Here is a 24,217-nt window from a genome sequence, read left to right as displayed (position 1 = left end):
AGCATGGCCATGGTAGCAAAAAATGCTTCTAGGGATAGACGGGTCGGGTCAGAGGAGGGTAATCTTAATGCCCAGACTTGCGGGTCACCTTGTAGTAAGGTCATAACGAACCTTACTGCATCCTCACCAGTAGGGAAGTTGTGAGGCAAAAAACGAAGATAAAGCTTACAGGCTTCTTGAAAAACAAAAATGTATTCCTATCCCCACTAAACTTATCAGGGAAGGGAATTTTTGGGTCATGGGACAAACCTGTAATACCCAGAGTAGAAGACGGGGCAGACCCCTCAGGAACCACAGCAGAGGCTTGCTGAACTGCATCCAGCCTGTCGGAGAGGGAATGTAGACCCTGGATAATTAAGTCCTGTTTTCCCTCTTGGTCCTCTAGGCGCTGTAGGAGAGTAGAAAGAAGCAGCTCATAAGTTTGCGGGATAGCAGGAGCTTCTTCCATTTTCTTCCGTCTCATGTGCCCGTTGTACTGTCACGAATCGGCACCCTAAATCCAGAACCAAAGCTAAGCTCCCTGGTCTCGGCTCTCACTTCCGCCTATAACCACCGCCTTTTACCTCGGGAGGAGCCCTCGGCTAATTGGATGCCACCAGGTCTTATTTGAGAGAGGAGCAAAGCTAACGGTTCTGGACGAGCAAAGGGGCACGGTCGTCTCACCAGGATACTGTAATAGAAGAACACCTCAGGACACAGCATGGAATAGGCAGGCCGGGCCAGCACAAGCAGATTAGAATAGTCAGACAGGCCGGAATCAGGATTGTAGAGTGTAGAATAGTCGGTGGACAGGCAAAGGTTAGATTGCAGAGTTTGGAGTTAAACAGGCAGGCTATGGTCAGGATTGAAGATATCAGAGTAGTCAAACAGGCAAGGGGCAGGATTGGAGAGATCAGAGAAGTCAAGAAGGCAGGCAACGTCAAACACAGAATATCAATCAGGATTCACGAGGAATAAACACCCAGGAACTTGCTAATAGAACCTAACAACGGGCAGTGCTTTGAAAACTGATTTCCCCTTTTATACTTTTGAATTTCGCGCCAATGCGCGATGAAGTCATCACGCCGGCGCATAAACCCAGAAGCGCCATAGGGGAGCTGGCACCAGAAGAGACAGGACGCATGCGGCAGGCGCCCCCAGATATTCACATCTAATACACAGAGTACCAAACCCAGTCATGTTTTGAAAGCTAAAATTGCCTTGAACCCATCATCAGTTTTTTATACTGTTGGTAAAACAGGCAGGCCTGGATTTATGGCAAGGCCGCATAGGCCCGGGCCTAGGGTGGCATCAATTAAGGGGCGGCATGCCGCCCAGCTGCACAAGCAGTTTTCTTGGCGGAGCACTAGCGCCGAACGGCTAGTGCTCCGAAACCAAACAGGATGCACTTGCATGCTATCTTTACAGAGGACGCCAGCCTCAGACTAGTGTCTAGCAACCAAACAGGATGTGCATGCACGCTATCTTTACAGAGGGAGGGGGCGACGGAGGACACCGGACTCGTGGCACCCTCAGGGCAAATCCGGCCCTTACAACAGGTATGGGTTATATGAGGATATATATGTTTCAGGAGGTGTTATATATGACCTTTACTTCACCTGTGAGGGTCTTGCTGGGAACTTTAAGTTCTCACTCCTTGGGCTTCCCCCTCCCCATGGAATGGCTCTTATCAGCCAGGACATTACAGGGCATTACAGCTCTGACCCCTCTGACCATAGTGAAAAGAGGCCTGCTATGTGTCTGATTTAGATGCTGGCAGAAATATTTTTCATTATACCTTGGCCTGTTTTATTATCTATTACAGGCCTGTATCATGACATTGTTGTTGAACTATAACAATGCTTGGTTTCAGCATGTGACTTACTGCAACTGACAAGAGAGTGTGTTCCATGAGGTTTTTTGTTATAACCATGTTTTGTTAAATAAATCTCCTCAGACATTATAACACTATCCAATAATGTGTACATTATTTCTTACATATATTTAACATCAAATATTTCATTGTAATAAAATACACCATGTTTTTACCAAAATCAATTTATCTAATTTTTTAACTTTTGTTTTTTATTTATCCAAAATAGAAACTTATTTACAAAGATGAACATTTATTTTTACAATTTTTGTTCAGTTTTGGCCATCCCTTTTTTTAACATTTGGAACTCTTTCCATATGTCTAAGGGTGGGCTCCTGGCTTGCTCCCTCCTGTCTTCATGACTGAGGTGTAGGCTCCTCATTTGCCTCCTGTCTGGGCTCCTGCCCTGATTCCTCCAGGCTTGCTTCACCATAGCTCTGCATTATTATTTATACGAAACATAGATATTGCCTTTTATTAAATTCTAGTCCTGTCTTTTGTGTGGGGGGGAGGGTTTTGGTCATGAGCACATACAGTTAAAGAGAGTGATGTAAAAACAACGTTCAAAGAATATATTAATATTTTACCTTCAAAGGTGGGGCTCAATGTAGGTGGCTCCGTCAAATCATCCACCCATAATTCTATGAAAATTTCATTAAATATTACATCACAACCCAGCATTTAAAAATGTAGATACAGTTGTGTTCAGAATAATAGCAGTCCGACATCACTAACCTGATCAATTGCTGTTTTTGGTAGAAATTATATTTCTTCATGGCAAATAATTTACTAGTAGATGTAGTAGAGTAATAGAAAACCAACAGACCCAACAGCCATGACATGCTGCTGATTCTGTGTTATTGAAACATTAATTGAGGCTTGTTCAAAATTATAATAGATTGCTCCAAATAATAGCAGCTTGGCGTTCAATTAGTGAGGCCAATCATTCTTTGAAAAAACGTGTTAATTACGACCCTTATTTAAGAAAGGAAGGCAGCAAATGTTGTGCATGCTGGTTATAGTGTATTGCTCTCTAAAAATCTAAGTAAAATTGGGCGTTCCAGACATTGTTCAGAAGAACAGAGAACTCAGTTGATTGGAGATGGGAAAACATATAAAGAAGTTTGGAAAATGATAGCCTGCTCATCTAAAATGATCTAAAAAAGGCAACCAAACCCTGAAAGACGTGGAAGAAAACTACCATTCAAATGGATAGAAGAATAGCCAAAATTGAAAAGGACTTCAGGAAGATCAAAGAAGGTCTAAAGTACCTGGGAGTACTGTTACAATTAGAAGATGCCTATGTTAAGTCCCATTTTTGAAAAAAAGACGTATTGAAGAGGTTACAATTTGCTAAAGAACACACTGACTGGCCTAATGAGAAATGCCACAACATTGTGTGGACTAATGAAAGCAAGATTATTCTTTTTGGTCTAGGGGCAGCTGACAGTTTTTTCAGATGACCCCCAAACACTGAATTCAAGTCACAGTACACTGTAAAGACAGTGAAACATGGTGGCACAAGTATCATAATATGGGGGTGTTGCATACTATGGTATTGGGCCTATTTATCGCATACCAGGGATCATGGATCAGTTTCAATACTTCAAAATAGTTGAAGAGGTCATGTTGACCTTATGCCTAAGAGCAAATGCCCTTGAAATGGGTGTTTCAACAAGACAACAACCCCAAACACACCAGTTAAAGAGCAACATCTTGGTTCCAGACCAAAAAGATTGACGTTATGGAGTGGCCAGCCCAATCCCCGGACCTTAATCCAATAGAAAATTTACCACATATTTGATACGTTTCGTGTTTTTATTTGGAATACTGAGATAGTTAAATACATTTCTATTTGAAAATGAATTACCTTCACCAGTTTCCACCACTACTTCTTCATTCCAAAATGTCTTTTCCTTCATTACATAACCATTCATTTTACATTTAGGAGGTTAAAAAGTAATTTGTTAAATACACATATCAATAAAGATTTTCAGGAAAGTATGTTTCTAATTGGTTTAACAAATATGTACTTAGATTCTAATGCAAACAGGAAACAGGAGGAAATGAAAATAGATGTTTTTAAAACAATATAGATTTAGTGACGATATGTTAATGATAATATGATAATTGAGTGAATTTCAAGTTAAATGAACCCTAATACATGATCATTATTTGACATCTTAGAATGTAGAATGTGGTGGTTGTTACCTTAAAAAAATAAATATTTAAATGAATACAGACAACATTTTAGCCTTTTAGCCACCACTTTTAGAAGTAGCTGTGGAAGGAGCATTTAACAGGGAAGAAGAGTTTTGGTTAGGGATATCGACAGGTTTGGCTTCACTTGAGTTACCATTTGTGTTTGGTACTAGACCTAATAATACATTTTTTTTATGTTGGTAAAAAAGATGTTACTGTTTGAGTAGACCTCTATTACTGGATTAGAACAAAAAGATAGGAAATGTTATTACTACTAAAATATAAAGGCATATGCTATCATGCATACAACATGCAATAACAATATTAACCCTCAAAAGATTTACACATTAAACATTTTATGTGCATTTATAAAGATTTTTGGACACCAAAATCTATGAATTGAGGGAATTGCAATAGATTTACAATTCAATACATAGGGGCAGATTTATCAAAGGTTGAATTTTTAACTCTAATAAATTCAAATGTACTCACAACTCGAATGGGAGGTTATCTATGAAAAATTTGAACATCTAATATTTGATTGAATTTGTGTTTTACTGTGTTTCACAGGAAGTTAAAGGAAATTAGCCATTGAAGATTGAAAACGGCCTTTTCAATTCAGAAGAGGTTTTTTTTTGCATCAATAAAAACATTAATTGTAGCATTTCATCTTTCTCCTCCACATGCATTTGTTGACTATGCTGTTGTTGTCGGTTGTCCTCAGACTCGTGTGTGTTGGTTGCCCCTAAATAATATGTGACCAAAAGGAATTCAAGCTATTTTATGGCAGCAACATGTAGAAATGAGTGGCTTCTAAAATATATATGTCTAGATCTTAGAGGCACATTTCTCAAAATGTGAGATTAATGCTGACCACAGAAAAATTCACCCCCTTTCTAGTAATTTCTATGGGATTTTTAGAAGCATATTTATAAATGGGTGAAAGTTTGAATTCAACATTTTAAATTGGTATGATTATTAAAAGCCCAAGAAACGATTTTTGGTGTGGTGATCTCGAATGTCCCATTTTGAGAAATCTGCCACATCATTTTACGGAAAATCCTTAGGAAAATACATTTATATATATATTGAGTTTACCTGATGCATCTGTATCATAATGTCCTTCCATGCCAGTTATTGTGTCTGGACCAAGTATGATTGATATTTCTTCTTCATAGTCCCTGAGGTCTAATTCTGTTGGTGGTCCTCCTCCAGTACCCCTCTAATACTTTTTTTGAGCAAAATGTATTTAACTTGTCTGTAAAAACATAAAAACAATTGGATTGGGACTTTTTAATACATAAGTACATTTTATGAGACCCTCACATTATTTTTTTGTACCATTAAAAATTGGGAGCCATCTTGATAGCTCGATTTTGACGTCCAACAACATTTACTGCAGATTGTATTTCAGTCCATAAGAGTGTTTTGCAAGCCATGGAGCTGCACTGGGAATCCTTCCCAAACAGCTTGGCTCAGTGCTTGACAACATTACTAATGTGGTGTTTCCTGGAAAAGAAAAAACAGCAAACATCCCTGTGGCTGGCTCTAATGTAAGTACACTAGCAAAGTTTAATGCCAAGGAAGTTACGCTAGAGAAAATCAATTAACAGGCATGTGCCGAAAGTGATGAAAATTGCTGAAGCACCGATCTCATTCTGAAGTTTACCAAAGAGCTGTAAGATGGCTGCCGTGAACTCCGCTGGACAGAATCTGCACGATGGGTAAGTTAAGATTTAGGGGCATTTGCCCTGGGTAGCAGCTAGGCTGGAGGGGGGGGGGGTCTATGTAGGGTAGGGGGTAGGGGTTTTTTTACTTTAGGGCTGAATTATCCTTTAAGAATAGTAATGAGCTGGAGAGAATTCAGAGTTGTGCAAAAAAAAAAAAAACTGGTAAAAGAAATGGAACAATTGAACTATGAGAATAAAGTGTTGAGGTTGTCTTCTCTGAAGAAAAGCTGCTTGTGGTTGATATATGATTACTCTTTACTCTATTACAAATATAATAGGGATGCACCAAATCCACTATTTTGGATTCGGCCGAACCCCCGAATCCTTCACAAAAGATTCAGCCGAATACCGAAAACTGAATCCGAACCCTAATTTGCATATGCAAATTAGGGGTGGGAAGGGGAAAACGTTTTTTTCTTCATTGTTTTGTGATTAAAAGTCACGTGATTTCCCTCCCCACCCCTAATTTGCATATGCTGAATCTTAATCCTGCTTAAAAAGGCCGAATCCTGGCCGAATCTCACACCGAATCCTGGATTTGATGCATCCCTACAATATAAACAGACAGAATAATAATATGAGGTTCAGATATTATTTACAGCACAGCAGGCTGTGGATTGACAATTATGTTAGCAAGTGGGCAAAGTATTATAAACTACAAGGTGGGCTGCCATTATAATTGCTGTTCAGTGTAATATGTGTGCCCTCTTTTGTTTCCTTCCCTACACTTGTTGCTCATTCTTCATAGTTCTGCATATCTTAAATATGGTTGACACATGGTAGAGCTCTAATAGATGAATTGTTCATGTTTTGCCTAATATTCCTGCATTTTCTTTTTACTGTCTTCATAATGGGTTTGCTCCTTTGTGATAGTGTTTATTTGTATGATTAAAAAAGCTGCAGTACCAACATTGTATGCATTATTTAAAAAGTGAAACAATTAAGGAAACATATAATAAGTATAAAAAGATGCAAGATAGATCCCAGGCCACAGGGCTTACAATAAACATTTAGTACAATCATATGAAAAAGTTTAGGAACCTCCTCTCAGCCTGCATAATAATTTACTTCACTTTCAACAAAAACAGTGGTATGTTTCCAGGAACATCTGGGGTGTTTTCTGAACAAAGATATTTAGTGAAACAGTATTTATTTCTATGTAATTAAATCAAATGTGAAAAACTGGCTGTGCAAAAATGTGGGTACCTTTGTAATTTTGCTAATTTGAATATATGTAACTGCTCAATACTGATTCCTGGCAACACCCTATTGGTTGGATTAGCTAGTTATGCCTTGAACTTCATAGGCAGGTGTGTCCAATAATAAAAAAAGGTATTTAAGGTGGCCAATTGCAAGTTGTGCTTCTGTTTGACTCTCCTCTGAAGAGTGATAGCGTGGGATCCATTCCTCAAAGCAACTCTCAAAAGATCTGAAAACAAAGATTGTTCTATATCATGGTTTAGGGGAAGGCTAGAAAAAGCTATCACAGAGGTTTAAACTGTCAGTTACAACTGTAAGGAATGTAATCAGGAAATTGAAGGCCACAGGCACAGCTGCTGTAAAACCCAAGTCTGGCAGTCCAAGAAAAATACAGGAACGGCATATGCGGAGGATTGTGACAATGGTTATAGACAACCCAAAGATCACCTCCAAAGACCTGCAAGAACATTTTTCTGCAGATGGTGTATCTGTACATTGTTCTACAATTCAGCACAATTTGCACAAAAAGCATCTGTATGGCAGGGTGTTGTGAAAGAAGCCCTTTCTGCACTCACGCCACAAACAGAGTCGCTTGTTGTATGCAAGAGCTCATTTAGACAAGCCACAGTCATTTTGGAACAAAGTGCTTTGGACTGATGAGACAAAAATTTAGTTATTTGGTCATAACAAAAATCACTTTGCATGGCGGAAGAAGAACACTGCATTCCAAGAAAAACACCTGCTACCTACTGTCAAATCTGGTGGCGGTTCCATTATGCTGTGGGGCTAGTTCAGGGACGGGGGCCCTTGTTAAAGTCGAGGGTCGGATGAATTCAATCCAATTTCAACAAATTCTACAGGATAATGTTCAAGCATTCGTCACAAAGTTGAAGTTAGGAAGGGGTTGGATATGCCAACAAAACAATGACCATAAACACACTTCGAAATCTACAAAGGCATTTATGTAGAGGGAGTATAAGTATAGTACAATATTCTGGAATGGCCGTCACAGTCCCCCAACTTGAATATCATGGAAAATCTATGGGATGATTTGAAGCAGGCTGTCCATGCTTGGTAGCCATCAAATTTAACTGACCTGGAGAGTATGGACGAATGGTCAAAAATACCACCATCCAGAATCCAGACATTCATCAAAGTCTATAGGAAGCATATAGAGGCTGTTACATTTGCAAAAGGAGGCTCAACTAAGTATTGATGTAATATCTCTGGGGTGCCCGAACAGTGGCGGAACTACTGGGGGAGCAGGGGGTGCAATTGGGCCAGGGCCCCCACCACCTCTGGGCCCCCGGCTGTTTGCGCACTCATGTTTCCGGGCAGAAAATCTCGTACAGTGTGGCGGGGGGCAACTACACGTCCCACACCAGGGCCTGCCCCTCTCTAGTTACATTACTGTGCCTGTCTAATTCTTTTATGATGCATATTGCATATTTCCTGTTAATCCAATAAACTTTATGTAACTGCTGAAATACTACTGTTTCCATAAGGTATGTTATATATTAAAATTAAGTTGCTACTTTGAAAGCTCAGCCAATGATAAACAAAACTCCAAAGAATTAAGAGGGGTTCCCAAACTTTTTCATATGACTGTATATTAGTGCTTTATAAATAAAACAATCATATAAAAGCTCTGGGCATTATATTTAGTATGATATGTATGTCTGACTCATGGACTTTACAACAGCAATCCAAAGTTCAAATACGTCAGCGCTAATCAAAGCTCAGGGGAAAAATATGAAGAAAAAGAGAAAAAAATAATATAGTGTAGTATTTAGTTAGAGAGTTATAGTTCCACAACACCATATGGTTTCACTTAACCTTTAGTGCAGTTAACTATTTACACTCCATCACGTGCATTTGTTTAAAGTGGGTACTTACAAACGTTCAAATTATTTTGTGCATATGAGAACTTGTAGATTGCAAAACTTTTTGTTGATCCTTCTTGCTAGGGGAAGTTTAGAAAGCGCAGATAGTGTAAAAACTTCTTTATTTTTCAATAATAAAAACCAATTGGTTACACTCACATTTAAGTGGATTAAAACAGGCAAAACATCTCTCTCTATATCGTCCCAGTTTCTTGGATCTTTAGTGAGTTGCGGTTCAGGCCTCGACCAGCGTTTCCATCACACGCTAGTCAACTTGCTCCTTCCTGGGCGCTTAGTTGTGATGTCAGTTTGCTGTGCCTAACGCGTTTCGTCGCTTAACGACTTCACCAGAGTCTTTTCTCTTTTTCTTCATATTTTTCCCCTGAGCTTTGATTAGCGCTGACCTATTTGAACTTTGGATTGCTGCTGTTTTACTTGAGGAGAAACGAGGACTGTTGGGTCGGAAAATAAGGGGATATTTCAGAAACTTTGGTCACACAAAAAATATTTTTATTTTTTGGTTTGTAGTAAAGTCATGGACTTTACACTTTTCACAAAAACGCAGAAGCCATTCTTTTTATTACATACTGTTATTAGTTTACATACTGTGCTCTGATCTTGCTGTTGAATATATAAAAGGGGTGGATGTGTCTATTATGTGCTTAAACCCACCAAGTTTTTCCCCTATTACAGGTTTTAGTTATATTGTTATTTTGCCATTTCAGAAGAAGGACATTGGGTTTTGTTGATCAACCCTTGAAAAGCAAGGTCAACTTTTCCTTGGTTTGGCAAGTGTGTGCAGGGCAATTGTCAGGACCCTGGAAGTTTCCTAAAGAAAAATGGCTTTTATTTGAGCTCACAGCAGTATCCATTAAATAAAAGCAGTTTTCTTTCACCAACAGTTGGAAAAGGCAAACAGCTTTCATTAGCAGTATAACACAAAATGCAACAGCAGATTCGCAAACTTCTTTTTCCTTCCCTAACGGTAATTGGATTAATTGTCCAGTGTTGAACTTATTTCACAATATAAAAAGGAACATAGGCCATTGCACTGGTCCTTGGTCCTGTTATTTACTCTGACTTTGAAGTCCACCAAATGACTCCAAATAGGATTTAGGAGGTCCCCCTTAGGCTAAAACAGCAATGTGGCAGGTTTTAGATGGTGAATAGTTGAAGCTGAATTTTTAAAGAAACAGTACAGGATAAATTTTTATATTCAAATTTTTTAATTTTTTTCAAATTCGAATCGAATTTGGACTGTTCCCTAGTTGAAGTACACTAAAATTAGCTCGAAATTTGAATTTAAAAATTAGATTTTTCAATTGACCCTTGATAAATCTGCCCCTAACTGTCTCACTATTTTTCAATGCATCACTGAGGAGTAGTGCACAATTAATCTGGCCACAGACGCAAAGATCCGATTGTACGAATCAACGTACGATCGGACTTCCCCATCTCCCGACCTGCCACTAACCATTCCGATCAAATGAATTAGAAAAGAACAGATCTGCCCCTGACAGCAATCGTACGAAAGTTATGTCCGACCAAAGCTAGTGACAGTCTCCCACTGAAAATCGTACGATCGGCAATACATGCAGAGATATTACCCATAGCCGACATACATCTTTTAACCTGTCCAATCGACCAAACGACCGATCTCCGCCAACGAAAAATTTCGGGACTCTCCACACACGGTACGAAAATCATATGAATCCTCCATTCTTACCATCAGATCTTTGCGTCTATGGCCAGCTTTAGGAAATAAGTCTTGTTCCTCTCTCCCGATATTTCACTGGTAGAAGAAATAATTATTAAATGTCTATCGCTCAGACAACTGAGCCAGCAGGAGCCAGATTTCCATTTAGCAAATGCATCTGGCAAAATGAATTCCAGCTCGTATGCTCTCCATTCCTCTTTGGCTTCTGATTTCACCATGGGAGAGTAGTTGTGGGAAACTGGGAAAACGTCACATGGAATATATATGTGTGTGTGTGTAGGGACCCATAGGAACATGGCCCCTATGGCTTCATTCTCTACCAGTACCTCATTTTCTTGTTGCTGGGTTAGACACTGTTATAGCACTCTCTAGGAAGAGTGAGTCAGTGAGCATTGGTTAGCCAGAGCAGCATTTCAGCTCCAACAAGGAGGATAAAAGGGAGTAGCTCTCCCCCAGGCTCTGCTTTCCTGTAGGTCAGGGACCACAGTATTGACAAGGGAATCAGGTTATTGTTCTATCCCTGCTCAACATCTACTGTAGGGATCCGGTCCACATTAGGTACTGACAACCTGGAAGGTGTATACTTCAACTCCCCACGCTATTCCTTCAGTGGTACCATTCTGTCTGCGTCTGATACACTTGTGACTGTACCTGGTATTTATCTGACTACAACATGTGCTATGAGTATTATCAACCCTGTGGCGCTTTATATTGAATAAAGCCAGTTGTGATTTTGTTTGCTTAGAACTCCTGGTTTCCTTTTTCTATTATTTTACTTTTTTGGCAGAATAGAGTTGTAGTTAAACAACACCCTCGCATGCTCTTTCCACTTAGCAAAAGCCCATCCTGATGAAAGAGGTTCCAGCATAGCACATGCTCTACCTCACTAGTTGGTATTTGTGTTTTTAAGCCAAATTAGAATTATATAAATATATACTTAGTATATACATACTTACATTTACTTACTATGGTTGCTACCTTTGCTGGTTGAAAAAAAGGCATGGTAATGAAGTCAAGAGGTGGGTCATAGATGTTGGGGTTGTGGTGATGACACCAGGGGCAGAAAGTCCAGATAGTTGCTGCAAACTAGTTTTTAAACACTTGCTGTTATATAGATAATAGATACATACTTATATTAATATACTGTATAAATATATAAGTGGGTTCCAGGCCTAGGGGAAAACTGTTTCCAGGAAATATCACCTCAACTATCGATTTGGTGATTTATAGCAACATCATTTAAGCACAAAAAAACTGCCTTTTCTGTGTCTTTAACCAACTGGACACTAATGTGCAGGGGGGTATTTAATAGAACTTAACTTTTTCTCACTATAAAAAATTCAACCAAACTCCCAAATCCAAATGCCCTTAATTTAACAATAAATCCAAATGAAAAAAGCATGTGTGGGAAAAGGTTGCAACAAAATCATGCATTAAATCAAATTGTACAACTTTTTAGATTTGACTGAAAAGTGCACCTTTTTTTTGTATTCGACGCTGGAAGAACACTACTTGAATATCATGAAGGTAAAAAACATCTTCAAATTGTTTAAGGGACATCTGCCATTGACTTTTACAGGATTATAGCAGCTTTAGAGCATTATAAATCTTGAAAATATATATAATTCAAAATTTTTCCCTCTAAAAATGTGAGTTTTTTCCTGTTTACAAACACCAGCAGAAAATGTTGACGGTACTGTAGATACCCCCCAAAAAGTGGATTCATACTATTATGCTGAAATTCTGGGGAAAATGCTGCGCTGCATGAAAAACTTGACAATTTATGTGTATTCATGTTCTTTGTACATTGCACCTGTGTTCATAAATGTCTTGTAATGTAGATGGAAAAGGTGCTAAAAGAAAACATAAAACAAAATGTGACAGCTTAGCTAAATCATTGGCTTTTTCTACAGCTGTTAGAAAAGCTCCCACTACTAAGAAAACTACATTTTTGTGTTCTAGAATCTTTGAAACAGGTGGTATTTTATATTATGAGGTGACAATATGTTGCAATATTTTTATTGAAAGGTTTTGCAGGAAAATATCTAACTAAGGATATCTCTAGAAGAGGAGGGATTAATTTATTACTTAAAAAGGAGTCATCATCTCAGAAAGACAAGAAGAGAATAATAATAACTGGACAAGGATAGAGGTAAATCAATTACACAAAGGGAAGGACTTAACACGTCGCCGACTGTCGGATGAAAACGCTGCGTTTTCATCCAACAGTCGGATAAATGTAGTTGTTACCTGCGATTCCTCCTTCACTTCTTTTTTCTTTAAAACATCCGACACGTTGCATTCGTTTAGTCGCATTGCGACGCGTTGGCTCCAAGTCACAGCATTTCATGGAAGTAAGGGCAGACGTCAAGGAGAATAAAAGTCTTTTAATTTATGGGTGCTAAAAGTTAGGCACCGTCTAGTGATTCTGTTTACTTACCTGTTCTCCTAACAGCAGAAAAGTTCACTGGCCCGAGATTCTTCCAGTGAGCACCACGGATCAATCCAAGTCTTTTGCGTCTCCTTTCTTAAAATTTCCTGGGGCAAACACATGCACAGTAGAGTGAAATTGTCAGCTTTTGCATTAAAGTTCAGCTTTTTATGTATGCACAGCCGTGCAAAGAAAGAAGAAACAGGAACAGGTACTTGCTGGAATAACCCTGAGCCAGTGCAATTTTCTGCTGGTAGAAGCACCTGCCTGGGGTATCAGGTAGGAAAATACATTTTGGTGAGCATAAGTTAAAGGGGACCTGTCACCCTAAGAAATAATACCAATTCATTTTCTATCATGTTAGTTAGGTAGCAAAATAACTTTACTTAAACTATACTGTATATTACATACAATTTGTTTCTTTCAGTCTTGGAATTACACAATTACAGCAAGCAGGCAGCTGCCATTTTGTGGACTGTTATCATGGCAAGTTGTGTATTACCACAATATTATTTATGTTTATGTGCCAGAATGGGGGACCTGAAGCTGATGAACAGTGCCTACACAAGTATAGAGCGTGAGGAGGGAAAAGGGAATGTGAGGACAGCAGTGACAACTCTCTACATTTAAATATATGTTGGTGTATATACTACTATTATGGGTTAAAAACAGGAAAAACAATATTATTGATATATATATATAAATATATATATATATATATATATATATATATATATATATATATAAAACACAAAATCTTTTTGTGTCTAAGCAAGCTCCAATAACAGGTACCAAATGATGCTGCATGTTTTGTTTTGTTTTTCCAAAAAAAGCCATGAACAAATATTTGGTTATCCATTAGGAAATTTTCCTCTAATGTTGGAGTTAAAGATCAGCATAAGTAATAGTAATATACCAATAGTCTCTCACTCCCGTCCTCAAGCATGCTATTGACTCAAATTTTCCACAGACATGCTTTAGAGTCTGCTCTGCTAGGGGTGATTAACTTCATACATGGTGGCACTGTCCTATTGTCTCAGCCCTGGATGGACAGAGGTAATTCAAATGGCCTCTCAGATTATTTGTGTAGCCATTAAACCTAACACTTGATTTTTAAATATTAGCAACCACTCACTGGATCATTGCATTTCATTGGCTAGGCCTTTCTCTATCTATTACTCTGGTTAAAGACAGACTTCAATACATTCATTCCCTCTCATCACTTTTGGATGATAAACTTGACATTCACATTGTTATTTTGTCACCATGGGATAATTTCCTTTCAAATGTGATGCAATATCTTAAATGCCCATACTGATACTTTGATCTGCATGCTTTCTTTGTTTTTATTTCTTTATATAATTACATTTTTCTTTTTTTATCTTTTTTTATTATTATTCTCCTTTAGATTCCTTTAGATTCTGTTTGTTTTGTATTTCAATTGTATACTATATACATAGAAGTGGAGTTCTTTTGCTATGCTACTCCTAATGTATGTCACTATCGTTCCCCACCTGCTCCTTCCCCCATTGTCTTAATTCAGTGACATTGACCTTTCAAGCCTTAGCTCACTCTTTCAGGTCCAGTCTGTCCTCCCTTTAGGAGATATTTGATCCTGATACCCTGGTTAGTGAGTATAATTGCATACTATTGCATACTATTTTGGATTTGGCCGAACCCCAGAATCCTTCATGAAGGATTGGGTCGAATACCGAACCAGATCCAAATCCTTATTTGCATATGCAAATTAGGAGTGGGGAGGGGAAAACATTTTTTACTTCCTTGTTTTGTGACAAAAAGTCACACGATTTCCCTCTCCGTCCCTAATTTGCATATGCAAATTAGGATTCAGATTCAGTTCGGCCGGACAGAAGGATTTGGCAGAATCCGAATCCTGCTGATAAAGGCCGAATCCTGGCCGAATCCTGAACCCTGAGCCCTGGTCCGCTCGAACCCCCTGCTCCCCCGGTAGTTCCGCCCGTGCTTAGGGGCCACTAACAATAATTTTCAATTGCTAACAAACCCCCAGAACAAATACCAAAGTATGACACACACAGGGAGGGAAGGCAGAACAGAGCAGGAGACAAGTAAAGCTCTCAGTCTAATATGTACTACATACAGTGACACAGTGCTGGTGCCCCATTTGCATTTTGAATACGGTGTGAATCGATGAACAATGTGGGCAGTACAGGGCTTTAGGGGTGTAAACAATAGAGGTGTCAGAAGTCTGAACAATACAGGGGGATCACAGGTGTGAACAATGCAGGGGATTACAGTGTGAATTTGATGTTTAAACAAAGCAGTGATACCTTTTAAATTTTACATTTGTTAAGCAGACACAGCAGGCAGACTTTGATGTGGCGGGCCATATAAGGGGGGGGGGCCGCGGGCCGCATGCGGCTCACGGGCCGCCAGTTGGACAGCCCTGCCTTAAAATATTGATCACTGTCTACCAGTAGATCCCGGTAAAGTTTCTGGTAGAATACAGTACCCGCCTTCCGTACCTGAAACGCTGCCACGTAGCCATGACATCACAAGTCTCGTGAGATTAGCTGAAAAAGGCATTGCTGAGCTACTGGACCTGGTCACAGTTGAGAGCATTTAAGCTATAATACAAGAAAACGGCTGCTATTGTCGTTTTATGACCCAGCATATCTTTATTGCCACACTTGTGAAAACCTAATTTGTGGTAAATCTCCTTTTTGTTTTCAGTGCAAATGACAGGTTGTTTACATCACCTAAATCAAATATTTTAATTTCACAAATTATTTAACATGTAAATAAAAATTTTTAAAAAAATCAGTACTTGTGAAAAAAACAAACATCATGTACCTTGCAGATTATAAGATTTTAATAAATTAATGAGTCCACAGGGATGCAAATCTAGATTGTAGAATTATCTTCAAAATAATTGATAACAATTGGCAACTGGTTTACTCTCTTTTTATGTTTTTGCTTTCTGATTCTACAAGCAAAATTAGCAAGCAAGTTGGACTCTAATAACTCAATAACAATTTTTATTCGAAACAGGATGTTCTGGGGGTTTTGTTGCAGCTAAACAGTAAATAGGTCAAATAACTTGAATAAAAGATGAGAAACAATAGTCAAGATGTTCTTCACAGTATGTTATAAATGGATGTTTCACAGTGGAGTGATTAGTAGGCTGATAACACAAGTTAAAATAAAACACTGGTATTATAGAGTTTATGCATTCTTTTATCAGTGGTCATTAAACATATGGAATTGTTTTAGTTAATACACACCTTGCCATTGGCAGAGGTGCTGCCTGTTCTTTATCCTGCTCTTGTACTAAATTTAAATATGTATTGGACTTATTTCCTAGTTTATTTCATGCCTCTGTTGTGGCACATGGGAGATGACCATGCTGCATATTATTTGTATAGTTATTGGAGGGACTGCTGACAAGTTTAACTAAAGCAGAAGTTCTTACTTTTTTCTCTATTGTTCAGGAGCCTTAGCTACAAAAAACTTATACTTAAAAAACTATATTAATTATATACATGAAAGAATTTCCCAACGTGTAGCCTTAGACTACACTTCCCCACACCCATTGGTGTTTCTATATAGATTAGTGCCCCAGCCTTCAAGCATCTCTAGCCCCACATACATACACATTTCTTTAACCATATGCCTGTAAAGTGTATCTTATGCTGGTGCTGGAGGGGAAATATGATGTGATTGGTATGGCTGAAACATGGCTGAATAAGTCGCATGACTGGGCAGTTAATATCAGCGGCTATACTTTGTTTCGGAGGGACAGAGGCAATAGGAGAGGAATATGGTATGTCAGTTTGTTAGGCAGGATTTTAAAGCCAATATAAAATAGGGACTGAAGTCTTATGGGTGGAGCTCTTCACCAACTGTAAAGAGTCCAGAAAATTAATTGTAGGAGTATGCTATAGACCCCCTAATGCAGGGGTGCCGAGACTGAAAAGCAGAAAAACCGAGAAATGTGAATTTCAACACACATTGCATTTCAGCATATATTTTCATGCACGCATAAACAGAATTTTGCACTTGGCTGACAGGTCCTTTTATTAAATTACTTTTGCTTTAAACTGGAGCTTATGTGTTTATCATTGTGTATGTGTAGAAAAAATATAGTAAAACAGGTGAGATTTACTTCTTGTTTTACACAAAGACCACACAGATTTGTGAAAAGACCACCGCCTGGGCCTAGGGTGGCAGGATTTTAGGGGCGGCATGCTTCCCAACCACACCCACATTTGCTTAGAAACTCTGGGTATGCGCAGGAGATAATTTTTAAATTTCCTGTTCACCAATCCCTATTACTCTTGTCCCCATTATGAAGAGGGGTCTCTCGGGGCTCTGTATTAGGTCCACTTTTATTTCACTTGTTCATTAATGACTTAGAGGAGGGTATTGTAAGTAACGTATCAGTGTTTGCAGATGACACTAAATCATGCAGCCCAATTAATTCTATCCAGGATTCAGCATCCTTGCAACAGGATCTTGACAAACTGGCAATCTGGGCAGCTAAGTGGCAGATGAGATTCAATGTTGATAAATATAAACTCATACACCTGGGATGTAAAAATATCCAAGCCACTTATACATTTAATGGGACTGCACTAGGCAAATCCATAATGGAAAAGGACATTGGAGTCCTTGTAGATAATAAACTTGTCTGCAGTAAGCAATGCCAGTCAGAAGCATCAAGGGCAAATAAAGTCTTGAGCTATATTAAAAGGAGTATAGATTTGTGGGAGAAGGGGGTCCTTCTTCCACTACAGAGAACTGGTAAGGTCCCATCTAGTTTTGGTCTCCAGTGATAAAACAGAAAATTATTGAATTAGAGAAGGTACAGAGAAGGGCAACTAAGCTGGTAAAAGGTATGGAAAATCTTAGCTATGAGTTGGGGTTTTTCCAGCTGACATGAGGTCACCCATTCCAATTAGAAGAAAGGAGGTTCCGTCTAGGGGGCAAATTCACTAAGATCCGAAGGTTCTTCCAGCAAGCACCATGGATCGATCAGCTTCTGGCTTCTTCTTTCTTCATGCTGGTACGCATGTGCAATAGGGCAAAAAGCCGAACCTAAACAAAGACGTTGGCTATTTTGTTCTACTGCTCCTGAGTCTGCCCCTGGGAAATTTGAAGAAACAAGAAGAAGCTGATCGCTCTGTGGTGCTCTCTGGTGCTCTCTGGAAGAACCCCTGGACTGGTGCAGTTTTCTCCTTATAGGAGCACCATCCCATGGTTTCAGGTAAGTATATACAATCACTTGGGTTTGCCTAACTTTTGGCACCCCCAAGTAAATACAGCCTTTCCTTCTCCTTTAAGGCAACTGTCCTATGAAAAAATGTATGGGCTCCTAGCTATTTTGGCTATTTTCTTGCTTTTCCATTCTGCCCAAACTCTGCCCTTTGTCCCTATAAAATATTGTAGTAAATTTCTGCAGAAAAGACTCTGTTTTATAACACTTGTTAATAATCTACTATATATGAATATACTGAAGTTTGTGGCTATATATATATATGACCTCATTAGCAACCTAACAAAAGTATCTTTGCTATCATGTTGCAATGTTTGGACACTTTTGTGTCACTGCTAAACCAGTTTTCCACTCTCTTGTCCTTTCTTGTGAACCCTGTGACAATTTACTTTTGCTTTCTGACAACCCTTCCAAACTCCATATACTGCTTCTCATTATCTTGAACTCATACATATTTACATTATCTCTTGTCTCTCACATGATTTCCTTCTTCAATCCATATGTACATTGCTTTGGCTTTGTTTCCTGGTTTATTTAGTTCTCCCTTTACCTCTACATGAGATCTTTTATCGTACTCACTCCTTTTTATTCTCACACGCTTTTCTCTATTTTATACACTGACATAACTTTTGAGTCAACTGCTCATGTTAAACCTGATGGTTTTACATAAAGTAAAACTCATCTAGCTTCCATGTTCAGACAAGCATTCTGGGAGGAAAGCTTCAATTTGTATCTTTCAGGGCTACAATCATGTTTTTCGGAACAAAGTAGATAAGTGGGTGAGCTGCCAATTCAGTCGTTGTACAATATAAACCAGAGGATTGAACATATATAAACCATACATTTTATTTCTTATTAGTTAAAAGGTTTATTTAGTAAAAAGCATAAAGCAAGTCAGATGCCAGTAAGGCATATTCCCATTTTCAAGCACTTCCTCTAAGGGATCACTATACATCAGGGGTGTCCAAAAAGTAGATCGGGATCTACCAGTAGACTTTTAGCTGGGGATCAGTAGATCTCAAGACACTGTCAACAAACAGCTTGTCTATATCACCCGTCCTGTTTCATTCTTTTCATTCAGATATTTATTACATTAAGGTTATATAAAAAATAATTGTTAAATATAGCAATATAAATTTCTCTCATAAATCAATATAATGTGTAATATTTTCCATGGAACACAATGCTTACAAATGCTTTTATGGATGCAGATCGTAAGGGGACAACATCGCTAAATATGGACCTCGCATTAGTAAAGTATGGGCACTCCTACTATACATGCTTTCCCTTCTATATGCTGCTCTCCACAATTCTTCACCATTGCTTCCCTCTACTAATGCATTTTCTTCTTCTTTCCCATGCACTTTTACCATTTCACTCCTGATGTTTCCTCTTCTTCCTAACTCTTACATCCATTCTTAGTAAGAGTCTATTGTAATTCTTTTTTATTCTTTGTTGTTTTTTATGCAATTTCCCTTGTAATTCAAACATTTGTACTACTATTTATCCCTGTTACCTTTGGAGGCTCATGGAGAGCCTTTCTAATTCTATGCAGCATTCTCCGTGTTTGCAATTTAAAATGGGAAATATTCTTCCTCCTGCTCACATTTTGTTCTTCATTTATTCTAGGAGATGGCCAGGTTGATTTTGAAGAGTTTGTGACATTACTGGGACCAAAGATCACAACATCTGGAATCCCAGACAAGTTTCATGGTGCTGACTTTGACTCTGTATTTTGGAAGGTATGTTGTTCATGTATGGATGTAGATTTTGAGTATATGTGTGGGTAGTACTTTACTTGGGTCTGTGTCTATGTGTCTGTTTGTGTGTAGGTGTACTCTACTCAGAGATGTCACTCCTGTGTTCCTTATTCATTAACCTACAGTGAGGTTCTCCTATGTGCTTTGGGCATACCCTTTCAGTGTCTTGTTTATGGTATGTTACATGTCCCACGTGAAACATATGCTTAGATTGATGAAATGCCTGTTATATGCACATGTAAGATGTTTCAGTTGGATGTTGCTCCTGCATTTAACTTCATGTCCCTGGTGTGTCCTCGCAGTGCGACATGCAGTCACTGTCAGTGGAGGAATTGAAGAGGTTGTTGTACGACACTTTCTGTGACCATCTGTCAATGCGTGACATTGAGAATATCATATTGACAGAAGAGGCCGGAAACCTGGGAACAAGAGGGGATTGTTCTGTCGATATGGAGAGTAAGTGTCTCTTTGTCTAGCGGCAGTGCAACATTACTTTACTAACATTGCATTGCATGGAAAAGTGACATTGTCTCTTGTTCCCATCCTAACAATGAGCAGGGCAGGGGCCTCTGGAGACACAGCTTTTACTTCTGTTGGGTCTCATTGCTATAAGAAATAAAACACACACACGGTAAAAGGGAACATGTTTAGAAATAAACTGAAAATCTCATAATTATTTTACAGCAAACAGAGTGAAAAAATTGAAGCTGCAAGGACAAACCATATCAGGTTCTAAATAATGAATGTAAAAAACTGCTGGAAGATAAGACATTATTTCAACATATTTTCATTTTTAAAACGATAAATAAAAAATAAGATGATTCCATATAACCGATAACCTTTGATATAATGACTTTCTTCAGTATGCCTTTATACATGCCCCAATAACCCAATGCTTCCTCTGGTGCCCTACATGGCAAGTGTGCAGAAGGGTCCAACATTCAAGCATAGTTTATGTGTCTCATTATAACATTATCTCTGCCGTAGCACAGTTACTTGAATCATTCAAACTGATTTTCCTTAAGGTTGCCAGATGCAGGATGTCCAATATAAGCCATGTTAGCTGTTGTTGATTTCTTAGCATCCTATATGCTACAGCTGAACATCCCTGTTCTAGATGCACTTGAGTTAGAGCTTGTATAAGCTATCTCCTGTGTTTTTTGAAACTATAAAAGCATTTCTTACCTGTTCTAGGTTCTTCAAACCAGCAAATTCGACAGACCTGCGTAAGGAAGAGTCTGATCTGCGCCTTTGCCATTGCTTTTATTATTAGTGTGATGCTTATAGCAGCCAATCAGGTCCTACGCAGTGGCATGAAGTGATAAAATAGAGTTTTCTCTTAATGATCAACATAGGGACTTTCCTGTGTCAGAGCTGACTCTTCTCACTCCTCTCACTGATCTACAAATGGACTTCAGGACCTCAAAAGAAGAACCCACCATACAAACAACATAAAATCCAGGGGGCGACCCCTCAGGTCTCTGAACATGCATGGGAAGATTTGCATGGAAGTGCATGGGCATTTAAGTTGTCAGGTGACCATCTGTGCTTTTATAACCTGTAACACAAAGGGACCTTCTATCTCTTGCTCTTTCTCTCTCTCTATATATAATAGATGTACATATATATAAGAATATACAAATATATATTTATGAGCAATAACATTTTTGGTCTGCAAAGGGGTTAAGTCTTTGAGATAATGTCAAATTATTTAATGGACATCTATTTAAAAAACTGTAACATTTTGTACCCTGCCAGCAAAAAGGCAGATGAAGTGAAACTCTGTCTTCCCCTTCCCAGTGTGACCCACCTTAACCCTTTAAATGCAGGAAGTTAATATTACATGTAGCTGTCTTTTTCCTTCCATGTCTGTCTGTTGAGGCTTGTGTTTGACATTTATGCAGCAAACCCCAAGTGTGCCATTCTCTGTAATACAGGGGGTTATGATTTTAAATCCTAAGATGACAGAAATCAGTACTGAGTTTGCAGGTCACTTTGGGAGAAATGGGGTTTATATTTGTCTGCCTCAAATCAGGTTTGTCTTTTGTCATAATATGTAATCCTATAAATATGAGCTAAATACAAAGGACCATGCTCTCTTCATCCTTTTGTTATTAACACCCCATTTAGTTTTTTTCCTGATCTTTGTACTGTTACACATAAAGAACTTGTTTTTAGGTTTGTGTAAAATCATGAAGCCCTTTGCCTGGCACTTGTCACAATCCCCTCTAATTGGCTCGTTTCTCTCTATCCACGCTCTTGCCTGTTTTGTCCTAGGTTTTAATTCTGCCTTCTGTTTTTTTTTTACTGCAATAAAATCTGTAAGATCTGAATATGGCTTACATTGAATGGATGCATGCAATACCAATGACTGTGCCGATGTTTGTCTGCTGCTAAACTGCAAGGGGCTGAAATGCGCCAAGTACCTTCTGTATACTTATTACATGAATTTCCTTTTATGAGAAGGTGAGCAGGGACCTCAATTCTGGGATGGCAGTGGATTTGACCTATTTAGACTTTGCTAAAGCATTTGATACAGTGCCACACAGAAGGTTACTGGTTAAATTAAGGAATGTTGACCTGGAACATAATATTTGTACCTGGATAGAGAACTGGCTAAAAGATAGACTACAAAGAGTGGTGGTAAATGGAACATTTTCTAATTGGACCAGTGTTGTTAGTGGAGTAACGCAGGGCTCTGTACTAGGTCCTCTGTTTTTTAGCTTGTTTATTAATGACCTGGAGGTGGGCATTGAAAGTACTGTTTCTATTTTTGCAGATGATACTAAATTGTGCAGAACTATAGGTTCCATGAAGGATGCTGCCACTTTGCAGAGTGATTTGACTAAATTGGAAAACTGGGCAGCAAACTGGAAAATGAGGTTCGGTGTTAATAAATGTACTTTGGAAAAAATAATGTACTGTAAATGCAAGTTATACACTAAATGACAGTGTGTTGGGAGATTCTGTTAACTGAGAAGGATCTGGGGTTTTGTGGATAACACGTAGTCTAATTCCAGGCAGTGTCATTCTGTGGCTACTAAAGCAAATAAAGTTCTGTCTTGCATAAAAAAGGGCATTAACTCAAGGGATGAAAACATAATTATGCCACTTTATAGGTCCCTGGTAAGGCCTCATCTGGAGTATGCAGTGCAGTTTTGGACTCCAGTCCTTAAGAGGGATATAAATGATCTGGAGAGAGTGCAGAGACATGCAACTAAACTGGTTAGAGGGATGGAAGACTTAAATTATGAGGGTAGAAAGTTGGGGATGTTTTCTCTGGAAAAAAAGATGCTTGAAGGGGGACTTGATTAAACTTTCCAAGTATATTAGAGGACATTATAGACAAATTGGCCAGGGACCTTTTTAGTCATAAAGAGGATTCACCAGAGTCCACCCCTTCAGAATAGAAGAAAAGAACTTTCATTTGAAGCAATGTAGGTGGTTCTTCACAGTGAGGACAGTGAAGTTGTGGAATGCACTGCTGGATGATGTTGTGATGGCTGATTCAGTTAATGCCTTTAAGAATGGCTTGGATGATTTCTTGGACAAGCATAATAGCCAAGGCTATTGTGATACTAAAATCTATAGTTGGGGGCAGATTTATCAAGGGTCGAATTTCGAAGTTAAAAATACTTTGAAATTCGACCATCGAATTAAAATACTTCGAATTCGAATATCGAAATCAAACTTTTTTTCATCAAATTTGGCTATTCTGCGGTCGAAGTAAAATTGAACGATTAAATCCTTCGAATCGAACGATTTTATCGTACGGTCGAACGATTTTTACTTCGACTTCAAAAACGTAGAAAAATGCTGTAGAAGGTCCCCATAGGCTAACATAGCACTTCGGCAGGTTTAATTTGAAAAAAAGTAATTGAAGTCGAAGTTTTTTTTAAAGAGACAGTACTTAGATTATCGAATAGTCGAACGATTTTTACTTCGAATCAAAGTAATTTTGAAGTCGTAGTATCCTATTCGATGGTCGAAGTATCCAAAAATTACTTTTAATTTTCGAATTTTTTTACTTCGAAAATTCCCTCTAATTCACTTCGACCATTGATAAATCTGCCTCTTAATGTATGAGTATATATAAGTTACGTGAGCAGGGCCGCCATCAGGGGGGGACAGGGGGGTCCCGGGCCCGGATGTTTTGGGGAGTTAAGGGGGGCCCGGCCGTGCTGCACT

The 24,217-nt window shown here is 38.6% G+C and overlaps 1 protein-coding gene across 2 annotated transcripts in view; it reads left to right on the top strand.

Moving 5' to 3' along the window:
• The window catches only part of cabp7.S (calcium binding protein 7 S homeolog), a 51,076-nt gene extending 29,571 nt beyond the window's left edge, over positions 1–21,505 (top strand). For both annotated transcript variants that reach the window (XM_018243996.2, XM_041580240.1), the window contains exons 3-5: positions 19,899–20,011; positions 20,332–20,485; positions 21,224–21,505. In XM_018243996.2, coding sequence (XP_018099485.1) covers positions 19,899–20,011; positions 20,332–20,485; positions 21,224–21,351 — 395 coding nt within the window. In that variant the 3' untranslated portion in view covers positions 21,352–21,505. The remainder of the gene's footprint in view (positions 1–19,898; positions 20,012–20,331; positions 20,486–21,223) is intronic.
• Positions 21,506–24,217: the final 2,712 nt, after the last annotated feature.

Source organism: Xenopus laevis, chromosome 1S (genome assembly GCF_017654675.1).
Source record: "Xenopus laevis strain J_2021 chromosome 1S, Xenopus_laevis_v10.1, whole genome shotgun sequence".
Taxonomy (NCBI): domain Eukaryota; kingdom Metazoa; phylum Chordata; class Amphibia; order Anura; family Pipidae; genus Xenopus; species Xenopus laevis.
The sequence above is the reverse complement of the archived record's forward strand: the minus strand, read 5'-3'. Positions and strand labels throughout refer to the sequence as shown.